The sequence below is a fragment of the Varroa destructor genome, unplaced genomic scaffold (genome assembly GCF_002443255.2).
Source record: "Varroa destructor unplaced genomic scaffold, Vdes_3.0 BEIS01000001.1, whole genome shotgun sequence".
NCBI lineage: Eukaryota > Metazoa > Arthropoda > Arachnida > Mesostigmata > Varroidae > Varroa > Varroa destructor.
Window position 1 is genome coordinate 20,007,539 of NW_019211454.1, and position 18,084 is coordinate 20,025,622.

General features: G+C 39.0%; 1 protein-coding gene across 2 annotated transcripts in view; it reads right to left on the minus strand.

Moving 5' to 3' along the window:
• LOC111251227 (uncharacterized) overlaps positions 1-18,084 on the minus strand; it is a 45,566-nt gene that overhangs the window by 4,655 nt on the left and 22,827 nt on the right. For both annotated transcript variants that reach the window (XM_022807628.2, XM_022807621.2), the window contains 2 exons: positions 14,194-14,244; positions 2,681-2,868 (listed from right to left, as the gene is read on the minus strand). In XM_022807628.2, coding sequence (XP_022663363.1) covers positions 2,681-2,868; positions 14,194-14,244 — 239 coding nt within the window. The remainder of the gene's footprint in view (positions 1-2,680; positions 2,869-14,193; positions 14,245-18,084) is intronic.

Consider the following 18,084-nt stretch of genomic DNA (forward strand, 5'->3'; position numbering starts at 1 on the left):
TATATATATATATATATATATATATATTTAAAACTTGATTAAAACATTGGAATTGTTAAGCTGTTGCAAGTGAATTCAGCAGACTTTGAGGTTGTGTAACCTTCGAACTATGCGCCGCTAGCAGAAAAAATTGGCCTCTAAAAATACGCTTTTTTGAAACATCTACGAATAGGAACCGGTTAACTGCAAAAAAAAAATTAATCCAAAAATATATCTTTTAGTCTCGAAAGTCAACGCTTATTAGAAAAGTTTTTCTTCCCCAAAGGCTACAGCGTGGCGGGAATTCATTGAAGTTGAATGAAAACATTAGTCAAGGAGGCCTTAAGCCGGAGCACAATGCGCTAATGGTGCAAATATTTGAAGAACATGAGACTGCACTGTTGAAGACCAGCAAGAAGGTGACTAGACGTCACGACCCGAATGACAAGAACGTATTGCGGCAATCTTGGAAGCTTTTCAGGGAGCAGAGCCTAAGCTCTGTCAGCCAAAACTGGCATTTCCCATGTGTTGGAAAATTATAATCCAAATACTGAAAACGCATCCTGGAGAAAAACCGAGTTTGATAACAGTGTCGAGTAGGTTCGAATGTAAAGTGATGGTAGCACCTGTAATGGACATCTGCTGCAGATATTCGTCGAGTATAAAACCATTAATGCAGCCCGCTATCTGTGTTCCTTAAGAGGTTCATGAAGCGTTGGCAAAGCAATCGAAAGTATGCAGTCTGGTGACTCGATGATAACGCCATATTTTATCGTTATGCCTCATTTAGTTCTTATACTAGCAAAGGAACATCCAACAATTCACTTATTCTCACGATCTAAATCCGTGCGATTACGAGACTTTCCATGCCGTAAAAAAAGTCCTCCGAATTAGCTTGTAACAGCCTAATGCTCGGATGCAACTGCGACTTTTAGGTAGCTAGATATTATAGATAATTGTGCAAAAGGATATCGCCAACCTATAGTTCTTTCCCTGCAGTATAGGGTAGACTGCTAAATTCATCGAACCACGAGCAGGGCTTCATATTACGCACTTGCAACAACAAATCTAAAGAAGCGCGAACTATTTCTATTAAAGATCATTGGTGAAAATATTTGCAGTTCCACAGTAACCACAGGGTGGTTAGGGAAAGTTTAAGACAATTTTTTACAATCTGTAAAATATGTCTCGTCTATAGGGTATTTTGTTTTTATCCTAATAACTTTTACTGATTTAAATTATAACATGAATAAATAGGATGTGATTCATTACTTCGTCTTAAAAACGATATTAGTGGTCATTAGAATAATAATTTACTTTATTAACTTGGACCCTAGCCACTGCTAGCAAGCTAAGAGCAACATACTGTAGATTTAGGTGGGTGGTTGGTTTTAATCTTTTACACAACAACATCAGTAAACTATTATTAAAAACTAATAAAATGTTTAAAGATTAGGTATAAATAAAACAATGAACAAAATTACTTTCTAATGTATTTTATTCAATTGTGCACTCCTGCTTACTGTTGCATTGAGCTTCATCGTTATATATTCTCCTGGCCATTATTTGTTTGGTTTTCTTTATTTAGCCTGATTTCACTCACCCCTTATTACCGCTAATATTTACCCTTCGTCCTTTGGCATTGATCTATTTTAACACTGATGCTACGAGATTATAGCTTCTTAACAGATTCTACCCTTTCAATGACACGGATATTGCAATATGATTCAGCAGTATGGTTTTTTGCCAATAGGCCAGTACTGGGGTACCATCTACCCGATGGGGCAGTTCATGCACAATATGCTAATTCGGTAAGCTAAAAAATTTATACTTGATCCTGTTAATACTTGTGTCTAGTCGTTTTACAAATCGTGACCAGATGTGGCCTTTGAATCAAAAACAGAAGGCTACCAGGTTTAAAACTGGAGAAGCACTTGAAGCCCACGCACACTTTTAATCTGTCACAGCTGCTACTATAATAATGCCGGCTATGATAGATTCTCGACAAGATAATTGAAAATGCATTCCATATTTCTATTGAGGACAGCCGGAGGCGTTAGACTTTTAGGACTTACTTTCAATGGTTTCAATTGACAAAGAAGTCGCGTAACTAAGCGCCCTAATTGATTTCGAAATCTCGCGCTCTACAGGAACTTACTGCTTCACAAATTTAGAGCGTATCAGATATATGAAAGACATATTGGTTTGCAGAAAAAATCTACCTCGAAAGCTAAAAATGCACCTCTGCCATTTTGTTGATATAACACAAGCCAGGACAACTTTGAAAGTACCCAACCTCAATTTAAGAGATTCATTGATTTCGGTATGCAGTAATATATATCTTTGAAACAAGGATGAACCAGTGTTTTTGTCAAGTTAAAGAGTGTTTTCTGTTGGAAATGAGCTTAGCAGATGTCAAGACTTGTGTCTCTTTAATGAGTGTGCTTAGATTGATTAGATATAGAAAAAATAAGAGTTGTAGGCACAATATACAAAGTAGTAGAGAAAATTTTAAACAAGTCAAACGTATTAGCATTTACTTCATGTATCAAATATTTTTATTTAGAACTATTCTAGATATTTGCACGACCCGTGATATAATTGTATATAGTATCTGTAGCGTCGTGGTCGAAATCAGAGCATCCAATATAAGCGTTCTTGAACAACACCGGGAATAGCACTACTTTTTCTACCAGGTCACCTTTTTCATTTTCATTCGTCGATTCTGGAACCAGATTTTTATTTGTCTCTCGGTTAGGCAGAGCGCATGAGCCATTTCGATCCGTCTTCTTCGCGTCAGATAATGGTTCGTGTGGAATTCCTTTTCCAGCTCCAATGTCTGGTATCGCGTATATGTTTGCCGACCGCGCCTTCGCAATCCAGATGTCCCTACAATCACAAACGATAGCATGAACGTAACAATTGTTTACAATAAACAAAGAATTTTGATTGAACTGCCCCCATGGACTTCGAGTCAATTCTATGGAGATATATTAGTACACGTAGCTGTGAGCGTAGCGTTTAATGAGCGTTAACTTTATACGCATTTGAGTGCTTATAGTAAAAATGAGAATTTGTCTATCGGCTAGGTTATAGTTGAGATTTCATACAGACTGATATGCAGTTTGACTGGGCAAACGAAAGTAGTTAGTTGCTTTCTTTTTGTGGCATCTACTAATATGCTCTCACACCGTAAAGAAAAAAAGAAATTCCGTAGGTAGTAGCTTGTAAGCACGTTAAAAGGTAGGGAAACACTCTCAAGTTTTCATAATACGCCCATAAAATGCAACGAAATGTGCTAGCTTCATTCTGTCTATGTATATTGAGTCCAGCAGTGGTTAATGGACTTCCAAGAATGATAGATTAATAAATTCCAACATAGTTCAGGTTGAAAACACCATAAGAGATTCGGACATAACGTGTTTCCCACGTCGAACATACAACTGATCAACCGTTTTATCTCAGATACATCTAGTGCTAGAGATCCAAATCTATGTGTGAGATTTTAGTATATATGCGGCATATAGAATCTATAATGACGTTCAAAATATTTCTAACGGAATTTCGAAAAGTTTTCTTGGGCAACTTCCATGGTGCTATGACAAGCCAGCTCGAAAATTCTATATACTACTTGGCCAAGAAAAGCATCCATAAAATGCCTAGCTTTTCTTGACTAGAAACAGGTAATGGGCTTGTGGCGCCAGGCCTGCTTGCTTGCCGGCCGGCCTGCCGGCCTGCCTGCTAGTTACAAGTAAAATCTCGGGCAATATGTACTATTACATGTTTGAAACACTTTGAAGAAGGTGAGCTGCGCAAAACGAGGATCGCGTGCCACGAACGTACATCAGTTCCTGGGTGGACAATTGTCAAGTGCTGGCAACTGTTGCAGAACGTTTTTACTAAGCAGGTTCTAAGCCAATGTTGAATCTACTAGTGGTACCAAAGATTGAGTGGGATGACGGGAAAACCTTAGAGACAATTGTTTTTTTTGGGGGGTTCGCTACAGCGAGTGCGAATAAAAGGTGGAAAAAGCAAGGTTGTTCACAGTAAAGGATATCCGAAACACTTTCAGTAAATTTGCAGAAAGGTTTCGCGCGTAACACGAATTTTGCAATTGCAGTCCTTGAAGATCATTCGTAGATGGGAATACATTTAGCAAGGATTGTACTGCGGGACCTGAGTTTCGATCAACAGTGTATTGGGAAGATATTAGTATCCAAGGAAAAACGCGATTTGTCTTGACGGGCTAATCAGATGCCACAAGGCTGTTGTACGAGTATGAGATGGGACCCAAGAGCGCAATCGCCTAAGCATTGCCTCGAAGGCGAGTCCATGCAAAAAAAGCCGCGAATGCCAAATTCCTCTTAACGCAATAGGGAATAAATCTGTTAACAAAACTCCAACAAATTGACCATCGATGAGGTTTAAAGAAGACGAAAGCAGGGCCAAGGAATAGGTAGCTGACATGCATCAAATCTGGCAAGAATTACTTTGAAGAGAATAACTGAAACTTGTTGAACGATTGAAATGTTTACGATTGGCATAAAGTTGGACTTTCAAAATTTTCTTTTATTAAGTAGTATTCTCTAATGCTTAAGTACCTTATAGCGAAAGGATTCTGGAGCCATGTCCACAGCGGCGCTTGAACCGTTACGGCTTTGCCACTGAAACGGCGAAGCGATAACGTCGTCGCTGGCTGGTGAGGAAACTTGAATTCGCAAGCACTCAAAAGTGTTGGAGGGCGTTTGCTCATGGCGTGGGTTATTGAACGGCTGGAATATGAACACATATGCCAGGTTTTGTCCTTATGCAGACGTAACAAGAAGTGTCATAAAATCGTTTAACGTTATTGGACCTATTAGTCATCTGAGTTGATTCTAAACCATAGAAGACCCTTGTATCAATGCAGTCACAGCTACACGTTGTCGTTCCCCAAGACCCTCGGTACATTGTGCACCTAGTTCTTTGGGTGATTTTTCTTCTTACACTGCAGTGCAAACTCTTAAGGAGAGGCATATACGAAGCGCTTAAATTCCCTGCCTTTACGGTATATTGTACCGTGTGACAGAAGGTGAGCCGCCCAGATTTTTTCTTTTAGCGGAAGTTAGGTAACGGCGAGCTGCCTCGTTAATCGTCTCTGCGCTTGGCGTTCAGCGACAAACCATTTAAAATTGATTTTCATCTTTTGTCTAGCGCCCATTATGATTCGTGACTATGATTTTCCTTTATTAATAATTTCGAAACCTGTATATTGATATTTAATAATTCAATAGTTTTCTTCCTGTGTAGGCAATCGAAATTCTCAGAATAATTTTTTATATCTTAAAGCATGACTTTTTCCAAATGTGGTTTTCCGTTATAATTTCTTTTCTGGTGTGATCGAGCGAACGTTTTAAGTGCAATCAGAATCGATGAAGCTGCTTTTGAAACGGGACGGATGTATACAATAGATAAAACTATTCGGCCAGTGCTTTTTAGAAGGTGTCGCATTCTATTGTTGGCAATTGAGACAATCGTTGATCTTGCGATGTCTCACTAGGGCCTGCTTCGTTTGTTGTGTTTTAGAATACATCTTTCAAAATCTACTTTAAGCGGGCAATCTTTAGTCACTTTTACAAAATGGCAAGATTCCCAATCGCAAAGGCCACTGCACAGAGCACTAGTGAACGATCTTCAGTATTATGGGATTTCCAATTACTTAGACTAAATACTCAAGACCTGTACCAAAAACACAGACAGGGAAATTTTCGAATGCTCGGCCCTGGAATATTAGAGATGTTTTCAACCGCAGTTGTTAGTCTTTTATGTTTCAGAGTTCACTGTTTGGGCAGTGAGCTGGTATTCTTAACTATTCTTTGTGCTTCCAACCTGTAAAAGTCTACATTTGCGTGTGAACAGATTGAACCTAATTAGGTTAGGCTGAATGACCTTAAAGTCTACATAGACAAGCTCGGCGGTACCCCGCTGCTAACGATCGGCGTCGAGCTCGTGTTCAACGATTTATGGTTTCACGTTATCCTTACTGTGCCCATTTAAACAATAATTAGTGCCAATGGGTGATGGAATTGATATTTATAACAATACGCAAAATGTCTATACTTGCATAACAAAACGGCAAAAAACGGTATTGATGATCATGTTGTCGCAACTGCTTTCATGAGTCAGGATGAAACTATCACAAACATTTTATTATGTGTACGTTAATCCTGACCGAAAAAGAAAGGGTGACAGCAATTATTGATACTAAGTGGTTGAGCGCCTTTAGTTCTTGAAGAGTTCGCTTTGAAGACGACCTTAGCTTTAGCGAATGCCTTACCAACGGTACACAAGTAATGGTTTTTACCGAAAAAATGTCTTATTAATGGTATGTGGTAATACAGAGAAACTATAATTTGCCATTTACGTACGTCTCCTATTTGGCCTCAAAGCAAATACACACCTCATACTGCTGTGGGTTAAACTGATGATCAATTATGCCAATATATCGTGGAAATTCACCAGGTCGCTGTTGTGCCTCCTTTGCCTTGACTATTTACAAAAATTAGAAACAAATGTGCAATTGGGTTGAAGTATACCTATATAAATCCATTTTCGTGAATGGTCAGTTATACGCTATTCTTTCGTACGGCTCCCTTGCAAAAAACCTATTAGAGATATCGGTAATCCGAGAAGATTAAATGTCTGCTTCCTTAGGGAGCTCATTGGCAGTAGTAATATGTTAGGAATTTTAACGCCTTCAAAACAGAGGAAGTCTGTTCTTTTCGATCCTTAACAAGAAGTGTCGGCCACTGGGGGATATTTACAACTAGATAACAGCCTCGCTTACGACTTTAAAAGGCAATGGATCCTAGCTACCAGAAAAACGCGAACACTTTAGACTTTCACGACAAAAAAAAATGTTTCTACTTTGACAGTTTTTGTCGTTCTAACTTTTTAGGAATAAAAAAGAGTGTACCAGAAGCGGAGTGAATCTTTATTAAAAAAAATTTTTTCTTCAGAAAATTTGGTGGCAGTTACGATCGCCTTCGTGTGTAGGTGCCAAAACTTTTCGACTAAATGTGGCTACCTTCTATATATTGGAATATAGATTTCTGGTAAAAAGCATTCTAGAACAAAACGTAGCTTTATCTCAATAAGAAACCTAGAAATTTTGGAACAATAAAACATTGTTTGAGACTTTTTCACACGGTTCGATGTGTATAATGTAGATGATAGTCCCTTTTTAACCACAGCACAACGATGATGACGATGATTAGCAGAGCTTTTTTAAAGTTCACGAGCGTTATTTTTGCATTTTTTGGCGACTTAAACATGCAGCGCAAAAAAATTGTTGACCGTTCAGATGGAACTCGTATCGTATGTTATATATTTGTTTATGTATTTTTTCAGTCAAAAGTATTGTTTCTCTTTTGATTAAAAACGGCTTACTCATAGGTCGATTTCTGGAAAGGAAAATCAATCCATGACAGATTCAGCGCATTGAAATAAGCGTGCGTTTATGTGTTCTTGCTTAATAGTTGAAAGCTGATGTTCATTGGATAGCAATTAAAGATTGCTTTTACTGCAGAAGAAGGGTTGCGACTGCAGAAAGCTTGTTTTTTTTTATCACATTAGTTCATTTAGCAAGCAATCGTAATCGCTTTCTCCTCTTTTATATTCCTAAATCTATTTAGTTCTCTAGCAGCGTCTTGTGTTGCTAACTCTGCAATTGTTTGCGGCTCGACTACCCATGCTAACCTCGGCTGCTGATGGGGCCTGGATGTAGAACGCTAACTGGTCCCCACTTTTGTTGTCTTCCTCGCAGCTACCTCAAGAGGATCCTCTCGCTTCGAACACCTTGCATCGCTGTCGTGATGCACAAACAGCAACATCACGGCAACGCGGCTTCCAAACTAGGCTTCTACTCTTCCTTGTTGGGCCATAAAATGTATATTATTGTCTACTTGTATTGATCGGACCGCTGGCAGCCAGGGAGAGAAAGGGCCTTATTCGTTGGACAGCGAACAGAAGGGGAGAGGTTGAGCAGCGGGTGCCTTGCCTGCTGATTGGCGACGGCAAGGGTCGTGGAGGCGGAGCTCCAGGGACCGGTTCGGCAAGTTTCTCCCGTATTGTGGGCCGTTAGGTTGGCTCTCGTTCGCTGCTTTGGTGACTGGTGCTCGATCTAGACGCCCTAGCCTCCGGCAACAACTCGCAGCTGACTGCCCGATAGTGCTTTAATCTCGTTGGTCCGTCATGGCGAACAGGAAAGGATTACTCAGAAAACGCTTGACGAGAAAATCCCTTTTTATGCTATGAGAAGGCAAGATTCGCTCGCTGGCCTGTTGAGGACGAACAATTGGCTACGAAACCTCGTTGGCTTAAGGTAGCGTATCTTTGTTGGATAGATGTTATCGTGTGCCATCAATTCCCCGCATGGTCATACAGGTCTAGATCGTTTCCAGGACACGAACGAATGAATGAATGAATGAACAAACAATTTAGCCAAAAAGGACAAAGAGTGAACATCGTTTTCCACAGGTCCGTAGGAGACAATGAAAAGCAGCTTGAAGCTTTGTCTATATCTTGCAAATGTCCTAATTATGACAGGGGCAAGATCATCTTTTAGAAATATCAAATTGGAAGGGCTGCCACTCAAGTTGAGGTCGCTTAAAAATACGTATGGTGGCTATTTATGGAGCAAATTGTTTCTTTATTTTACAGCACTAATAGTAATGATAATAATCAAACACGCCGCATTAGACTTTATATTGTTTTTCCTCAGAAATCTATTAAAACCCTATAGTAGTATACAGCGCCCTTTTCAAATGATTTCTTTGCAACAATAAATGTTCGTGTACACTCTGCGGTTTGTCAGTTCGGCGCCATTTAAAGTGATTGCTTTACAGTTATTCTTAGCATTACAAAAGTTTCAATGAGGGTACAAATGACGCGTAACTTAAAAATGTCCATGCTCACGTTTGAACTATAACCAAGACCGGTAAATAAACGAGTTCGATACTCCTCTAGCCAAGTAAGAGAATTACGAGCCCCTCTAGCTAGTGATAGTTCAGATTTTCTGTGATCTATCGAATTTCTATAACGCTGGTCATTGTGCCTTCTACCCATTTCATATGAAGCTTTTGCAGGTTCAGAAAATGTTTGACAATCAATGAGGGTAAAACTTCGGAAATTAAAGGGTGCCTGTGAAGGGGAATATGTTTAAATGGAATAACTATCATCGCATCGCTTTAGTATTTCGATTTATTGGCACTCTTTTCGTATTTCGACGGGATTATTTCTAGGTCCCGCGTGTATCATAGAATCTAAGTTTGGAAAGTAAGGGCTTGAATCGAATAATACAAATCCTATGTGTACTGGCCTCAAAGACAAGAAAAAGCTACCTTACATAAATGTTCGGACTCAGCAGCCGTATGACAGCATTTGCCGTTCAAATTGTCTGTTCAAATTATAGTATATATATATATATATATATATATATATATATATATATATACTATAATTGACACCTTGAAGCTTATTAGGAGGATACTGATAGCAACTAGAGTTTCGTATAATTAATGAAAACGAGCTTCAAATGTGAGATACTAATTATATCAAAGCTTTAAATGTGCGAAAGTTCCTAGAAGTAGCCACAGGGCTATCGGCTCTTCATATATAACACGTATTATTATTATTGTTATTGTTGAAATTAAAAATCCTTTTCAAAAGCAAATGACGGTAACATTCATCAATATTTGATAGTACTTATATCCTCCGCACGGTTCCACTAATAAGAGACTCACCAATGGTGAGCTCTGTTCCTTGAATTAACCCGGTTGGCTTAGTATTTCCAATTAAGCGAATAATTTGCTTTGAATATTTTAAAAAACAATATACGCTTCCACGGAAAATGACTCAAAAACCGTTGTAATTATAAACCTCAACACCTGTTTACATTTATTTCAACAACCTAAGCAGATTGTATGAACAATAATTAAAGCTAAGACTATTGATGCTAAAATTAATTACATATTTAAACAAGCGAGTCAGCGGCATGTCGGGTACTTCCCGAAGGAGCGATTGTAGTTGATGGACGGCATCATTTTTCCACAATTCTCGTTTAACGTGCGTTCAAGGTTGTTAACAGTACTTGTTCTAACAGAGGCCCAAACTGATCGAGGTTTGTTTCGTTTCCTTTTGTTTTGTTTGTGTAAAATGTTTAAATTAGCAAAGTCGAAGTAGTTTGAGATCGGACGTATCACCTTCCATGCTTAGAATGAGCTTGCACTTAATGGGAAAAGTTAACGTTGAACATGACGCGCTGACCATTGGTCGTGGACAATCGGAGCCACACAAGGGTATCCCCCTATTCTTATTGTGATAGTATTTTTGTTAAAGAGTGGAAAATGCTCATACACAAAGTATCGCCCTAAAAACGTTTCTTTTTCGGTGAAATATCTATATTTTTATTGCAAAGCGACGTACAGGTATTCAAGCGAGTGCGAGTCTTTGCATGACTATGGCACCTCATTATACACGCGTGGCCATAACTGAAGTGACTTCTTTTTTTTTTCTATAATACTCCAACTATTGTCATATTATCATTGGCAAATTTTACCAAATTTTTGAGCCAATTTTCGCAGGAGATACGGGTATCTTCCGCCGAGTCAACTGTGCTTTTATGTGGCCTATTATTACGAAGCACGAAAATAAATTGTGCTATTTTACAATTGAAAAAAACTACTACAAGGCTCTTGTGGGATCGTTTGGTATATTTACCTTAATCACTTTACTCCATCCCATCCAATTATCACTTATTTCTGAAAGCTCAGAAGGACCGCCTCCACAGCGGACAAAGCAAAAATCGGATTTGGCCTTTTTTCCACATTTATAACGACGTCCATCTGTCGACGAAAATGTTGATCAACTAAAAATCGTTTGTCTCCAACTAATAGCCCTAGTTATTATTCTTAATGTGAAGGACTTAATAATAAAGTCCTTCACTGCAAGATAGTGAAGGCCATTCCAAATAAATGCGCTCATTATTATTTATCAATCAATTTTCGTCTATTATTTGGCGGATAAACGCTCCGTAGTGGAGTGGTAAGGCAGAGCTGGGTCGCGAGCTTTGTAACCATAAAAACGTTGAATGTATATAAATGTTGAAGGATTTATAGACGATAGCCAGGCTAGCTTCCTCAGTTGGCCTTAAAGTATACTCTGTGATTAAAAGCCTGGCATTAAGGTACATTTATTCGACGTTTTGTGAAGACCAGGTTGCGGTGCGCTATGCTCTAAAGCAACTTTTTTTGTCTTCGAAGATGCAATTTGATCGACCTTCAGTATAAATATATATGTTGCAAGATGGATGCTACGGACGTGAGTGAGTTCAACTCAGAGAGAGACTGTACTTTATGAATAAAGCTGTTTCAATAGTTACTTAGCTGAAGCGTATATGTTTGGCGCGTGCATTTAGAGTAAACAGAGCGTTTTTGGGAGCTGATTTTATATAGACGACTTACTTTGTATAGACGACTACAAATGTCTTCACTAGACAAGTAGAATAACTTAGAAAAAATGCAGGCGCGATTTTATGAGAGTTGGAATAGATAGATAAGGTTAGGTCAACGCTTTTAGAAACGTGTTTTTATTTGCCATTGTTTATAATGACGATGCGGATGCAGGCCCAAAAACCCAGTCAATCAATGTTGCTGGCAAGCTGACACTCTACTACAGAATCGAATTTCTTTAAAACACCGTCACACGAGTTCCGCTAATATTTCTCAAACGCGTAGCTCGTGCTTAACTAGTGCCGGCCAGCGTCGCTACGATAAAAGCTTACATATATAAACATAAAGAAACTCGTTACACAAATAAATTACAAATTAGAAAAGGACAATAACAACCATAGTATCGTTCTCCGAACATGAACAGCTTGTATCACCTTCGAAAAGCTCCTTTAATCTATTAGTAACTGCTCTAATCACAAATCTCTTTGTGAGAAAGGAGCCTGGAATTGCAAATGTAGCAGCATGTTTCAAAGTTGCTTCATGTTTTTAAATGCAACAAAAACAAAACTCTTATATTTTTCTTGCTTGTTTTAATTGGGTTAGTCATAAATTTTCTGTTTCTAATTCGAAGGAGCTCGTTCTTGATAGCTGTACCATAAACTGGATTCAAAAAACATTTTTCCTGTTACTCTAAATAGGACTCTAAGTTTTACTGGACTGTGTCGTTAATAGATTCCTAGGACCTAATCCTAGCCCTTAATTAGCTTAATTTGTTTTTAATCTTAGATACTAGTTGTAATTTCTTATGCATTGTACGTGAAAGATTTCAAACCCTGCAAAACATCAGATACACACTGAAGACTCGAAGGATGCTAGAGATACAATGATAATGATTCCATTACTCTTCGTTCCCTAGTTTGATCTGATTTGATGGCATTTCTCACCCCAGTAGAAGAATTCATTCAAAATTTAATCATTATGATTATCGCTTAGCTTTACTTCATGTCCCAGTTTGGTGTGAAATAATACAGTTACCATATCTGTGCATCCAATTTTTACAAGTTTTTGGTTCTGCTGCGAAAATGAGCTCATCTATGGACTTACTTAATAAAAGTCAGTAGAAACCAGATTCGGCTCACACCCATTCATCCAAGTTCCATAATTTCCCTAAGCAGGTTTAAAATTGAATTACCTAACTAGTCGATCTTTTACTAACTAAGACGCTGAAACTGCGTGATAAAACTTCCGATTCTAGTTAATTAGTTTTTAGCCATTCAGCACAGGTGCGTTAGTATTAAATATAGTAGTTCGTTCATTGTACTACGGCACACCAATAATTTCGAAGTTGCCTCAATGTTTGTTTAACCTTGTTTGTTGAGAGGCATATTTTCCAAATAAACATTTTCCGATCATCATGTTTGCCTTCTAATGTAGCGATTAACGGTACCAAGCGCGTTATCCGGGGGCCTACTGTGCTGTTGAGCATCTGCAGGGACCCATACTAAAAGATAGAGCACGAGCAATCATGCCGCTGGAGTCACTCGATAGCCATGTGCTTTCTGTGTTGACCACTGAAGTGGTGATCCCTGATCAGCTATCAGTCAATGCGAGTTCGTGGACACCACGTTTATCAAAACAAAATGTATCTATCTCTATTCTGCGAAGGCTTGGATAAAAGCGAAGCATCCAGTCATGCCTAGTCGCTGCACCCGTGCCATGAATACACCCATCCAACTTGTCAATTGCGTCAGGGTGACAACTACAACGCTAACAGAAGCAGAAGTTGATTAAATAATAATTTATAGCAGTACACTTTATTTGCTTCTCTATGAAAACTCTAAAGTAAGAAAGCTGTTGAAAGAAAAAAAACTTGAAGCACACTTAAAGTTCAATGTGACAATAATGGCGAATTGCCAATGCCGGCGAAGCTCGGAAATGATGCAGCCGTTCCTCAGCACTCGATTGAACCAGAAATACAAAGCCTTAAGTACCCTGTTTATGTCCACAAAATCAAGCTATTTTCAATAAGCTTACAGTTTATGTGTAACTTGTATATTGAATCCATTGTCGAAGTTAGCCATGCTTTAGTCGTTGACAAAGTGCGAGCGGCATATCTTAGCGGCAGGAACATGACAAAAAAGAAAATGCGTACCATACCTACTGGGTTTGTGTTAAATGTTTCATGCACACACTGTCTGAACTCTAGAATTGTTCGGATCTTCTGATCCGAACAATTTCAGAGACAGTTATGTCTCATCCATATGTGGAACTGACGCATTCACCCTTTCAAATAAATTACCGTTTCCAAATATAGAGTAGAATACAATTATTTTTTATGCGATCATGTGTTTCAGTATTAACATACACGTGACGTAAAAGTAGTTTTTATAGTAGTAAGCAGTCTCAGGGCTGTTTCTAATACAGAAGCTATAGCAGCTCGCGGTGTCTCAACAAGCACAAAGGTGGCTCATCGGGATATACAGTTCGAACCATTTCAAAATGCAAACATTAGCCAACGAATGGACTAATCCAAACTGTGTGCTCAGGCAACATATTTTGGGAACTGAAAACCTTTGACAGAGGAAATTGTCTAAATATAGTTGCCCCTAGGACTTGAGAGCGACAAAGCAAAAATGCTTCCGTAATTATGTTTCGTCGAAATAAATTCGGTAAAGAACAAAAATAACTATGGCAAACGTAGCTTTAACATGCAAGTTCAACTCACCTAAGAAACCGGGAAACCCTGCTTGTTGTCTTGCTATGTAACTGTTAAGCCCTGAAACAAACAGAATAGAGATGTTAGTTAGTCGTCTATACAACGTCCGGGGCCTACGGGATATGTTTATTTTCTCCACAAAAAGAAACCCAGACTATATATAATGGTTAGGTACTACGTTGTCACTTGAGTCACCAACACACGTGGGTATTCCAACGAAGAAATTTTTCACTTTGTGCTTGCAGCAGAAAAAGAATAATTAGTATATTGTACGAAAACTACTAAATATTCCAAATTTAGGGCCTGGAATTAACGGCCAGGTCTCTTATACAGACCATTTTATAAATTAAGCTGTTATGGACGCCGCTGGTGCAGCCCGTAACACACGGGTTCATATTAACAGTATCCTCAAGATGAGTATGGCTTTAGGAACAGCTAGGTTCATTTGAACGCGTATGATTATAACTAATAAGGATAGTAATAAGTACTATGATTGCCATAGAAGTACTGAAACACGATTATATAGTAATGAATTGTATGCAAAAGTAAAATGATCACCGTTGACTACAAGGCTACTAGGGCCGATAACAGCCAGAAACGTTAACTTTTACCTCAATATAATTTAGTTAGTTTAGCTTATTTTCTTCTTATTTTTTTTCGTTTCTGCTTATTCCTTTTATAGTCTGCTAATACACGGTATTGAACTCCGGCAGGCCAAGCGGCTAAGCTACCATTCTCGGTTGCTAATTTTTCATCGGTCTGTTTCGCTTAACTTTCAACGAAATTTATGCACCGTAATTTCTATCGCAATATATCATTACTAAACGGTTACTAAAAGCTGCAATGCAAAGTCAACAATGCTTTCCATTTCAAATTATTGGAGGAAAGATTGCCTGTCTATGTCTACCGTGGTACGCCCCGTGAGTTGACGCTAGTATGGACAACGATATGGGGTGCACTTAATGACGTGCAAAGATCAAGGTCATACCATAGTATCGCAACAGCACATTGCCAGATTTCGGGTTGATGGTTCTTATGATAGCAGAGTGTGTTTACGTAAACTTTTACAAAAAACGGAGGCCAAATATAGTTTGAAGATGCGTATTATATCTTCCTAGAGCTTTCACATGGCAAATTTCGCTTGAGTATTTGGTTAAATCGTTAAGGGCATTAAAGCGATTCAGGAAGATGTAGCATTAGATAGCATACATTGGCTACCTTAGAACCCTTTTAAGCACGCTGTGCTAGTTAATATCGGGGCAATCTTCTCAGACGCGTGGGCAACTGGGTTGTCAGCTGGGTCGCGCTGAGTTTTCCTTCCCTGCCTCGGCGAATCAAGCTATTCCCAAAATTTTAATAAAAGACGCACGGTTAAAAATAACCCATGTTGACTAACGTGCTCAGAATGTACCAATTACATCGCATATAACCCTGAATTGCAAAATCTCTCTCTTGAGGGTGTATTTATTTCCTATGTATATATATATATATATATATATATATATATGTATATTACATTATACGTCAGTTTGAGAGTATAATGCTACCTATAAAAGCTTGTTACGACCTTGAAATGTTGCACGCTTTTTAGCCTAACAAACTTTCCGTGAATCCGTTGTAGCCAAATGAAACGTAAAATTAAAGATCCTTTTGTTCCTTACTACACGAGTAAATTGCTTTACGTCTGCAGGCTTCGTCCAATTACCTGATAAGACCTTCATCGACTTTTGTTCTAGCCAAGATCCAAATTCTATTTTTGCAATCTAACTTCTATACAAACTGCGGTGAAACGACGTGAGACCCGTAAACTTTGATATATACATGTACATTGCCTATACAAAACGCTTTCCGTATCCAGTTGTAAACAAGAGCACACGCGTGCATTTAGCGCGGGATCTATTAAGCGGAATTTTGTGTAGATGAGAACGGTATACCCACATACAAGGTGCACACATATTCGTATGTGCGGATAAAAGATTCAGAAACGGTTGGATAGATTGTTTGTTGAGTATGAGTGTGTGATTTATTATTTTTGAAACATACGTGCGCTAACTGCTACCTAGCGTCAGCTGTTCCTCTTTTTACTGCAAGTATTCCGCTTACAAAATTCATCCAGTAATAGATAATATTTATCTGTTGTTTCGAACAAACTTCTACGTGTTTCAAACACGACTGTGCCAGTCATCAACAGGAATCGCTTAAGGTCATGGCGTCGAATTTGCCTATCTGATATCTTAGAAATGATCAATTGGGCCACCAAAAATGTATCTATAATAGTAATAATAATCGTAAGAGAATAGGCGAGATAATTTGAGTATGGTTGGCTATTTTCAGAAACCTACAGAAAGTTTTGTCCATTGCCAAGAACAGGAACAGCAGTATTACATCAGAATACTTTCACACAAAAGAAATTTCCGCATTCCGTTCCTCTGTTTACCTTACTTGTCTCAATAGTACCCTAAACATATATATACAAATAACACATATGATAATCGTATTTAAAAGTAGATTTTCAGGTAGTCAATGGTTCATGCGTAAAGTTAAGAACTTGTCACAAAACGGTGATTATTTCATGTACATTTCTGACTATAATTCCTTGGAACTGGTCATTTTCAATCCGTTTCAAACGCACTGTCTAATGTGCACCTACCAGCCCGTAAGGGTAATCCAACAGTCCGAAGAAAAACTTTTCGAGCGCAATGGAGCACTCCAAAATGCCATAGACTATCGAGATCTGAGCTTTGCGCGTCGCGTCTCCGCTATTTCTACCTATTGATTGACATACTCAATGTACATAACGTATTTCGAAATATAAGTGGACGTATATTGGCATCACAACGTTCCAGAGACAACTATTTGTACATCGACTATGCTGAAGGCTGCAGAGGGCACATTGGCAGCGCAGCGGGCAATGAGGGAGAACCAAAATTCAGTACTGTTTAAGTACCGTTGAGACATTTGTTTCTGTCTCATGGATTGATTTCACACTTTGTCGTGTATCCTTGGCAATGCAAGGATCAGACTTCAGTTGTTATTCATTTTCGAGTGAGATCTGCAGATTTACAAAAAAAGAAAAAAACTATGTATTTTGAGAAATACGACGTAGTTTACGAGCGAATTCTCTACTTAATCACACCTGTCAATAACAGCTTACATTTGCTAACTGTTTGTTGACGGTCCGTTTGCAAGTCAGGCTGGCTTCGATCTAGGTAAATTTTCAAAAACTTCTGATAATAGAAAAATTTGCCCAAAGGAACAATCAGTGAGCCTGCGATTTTGGATAGTAGAATAAGAATAAACAACGGCCTGTGTAAGTTGGTGCTGTTGATTTCAGTTCTTGAAAAAGTAATAGTATAATCATCGAGACGTAACCTTTGAAGGGCTGGTAATAGTAGTGGTGGTGGTGGTGGCGGTGGTGGTGGTGGCGGTGGTCTCTGCAAGAGCAAGTAGCAGTCACGATGTCTTTCAGGGGCCCCTCGGTCGATGTTGTTCCCGCTACGCTGTTGCTGCTGGTGCCGCCGCGGCTGCTGTAAATCATGTTGCTTAGAGCAGCGCCAGCAGCAGCAGTGAGAGACCCGGCTTATACAGCATGCGCCGCTGAGCCAGCCGCAGCATCATCGGATTGGCTACAACCGCCCATCGAAAGAACAGCAACGAAGAATAACTATGAAGACTACCCATTCCGTACACAATCATTGCGCCGCTGCTGTTCGGTCTGCTTTTGGGCCTCATGGACACGAGAGACAGCCGTATGAAAAGCAGCTAGAACATCAGCCATTCCATCTGGTCTACGCTCACCAGTTCAATCGTCCTTTCGGTGGTCCTACTTTTATGCTGTTGTTTGTGCTCGTGTGACTGTGGCTGTTGCTTCTACAACGGCGAGGCCGGCAACTGCAATGG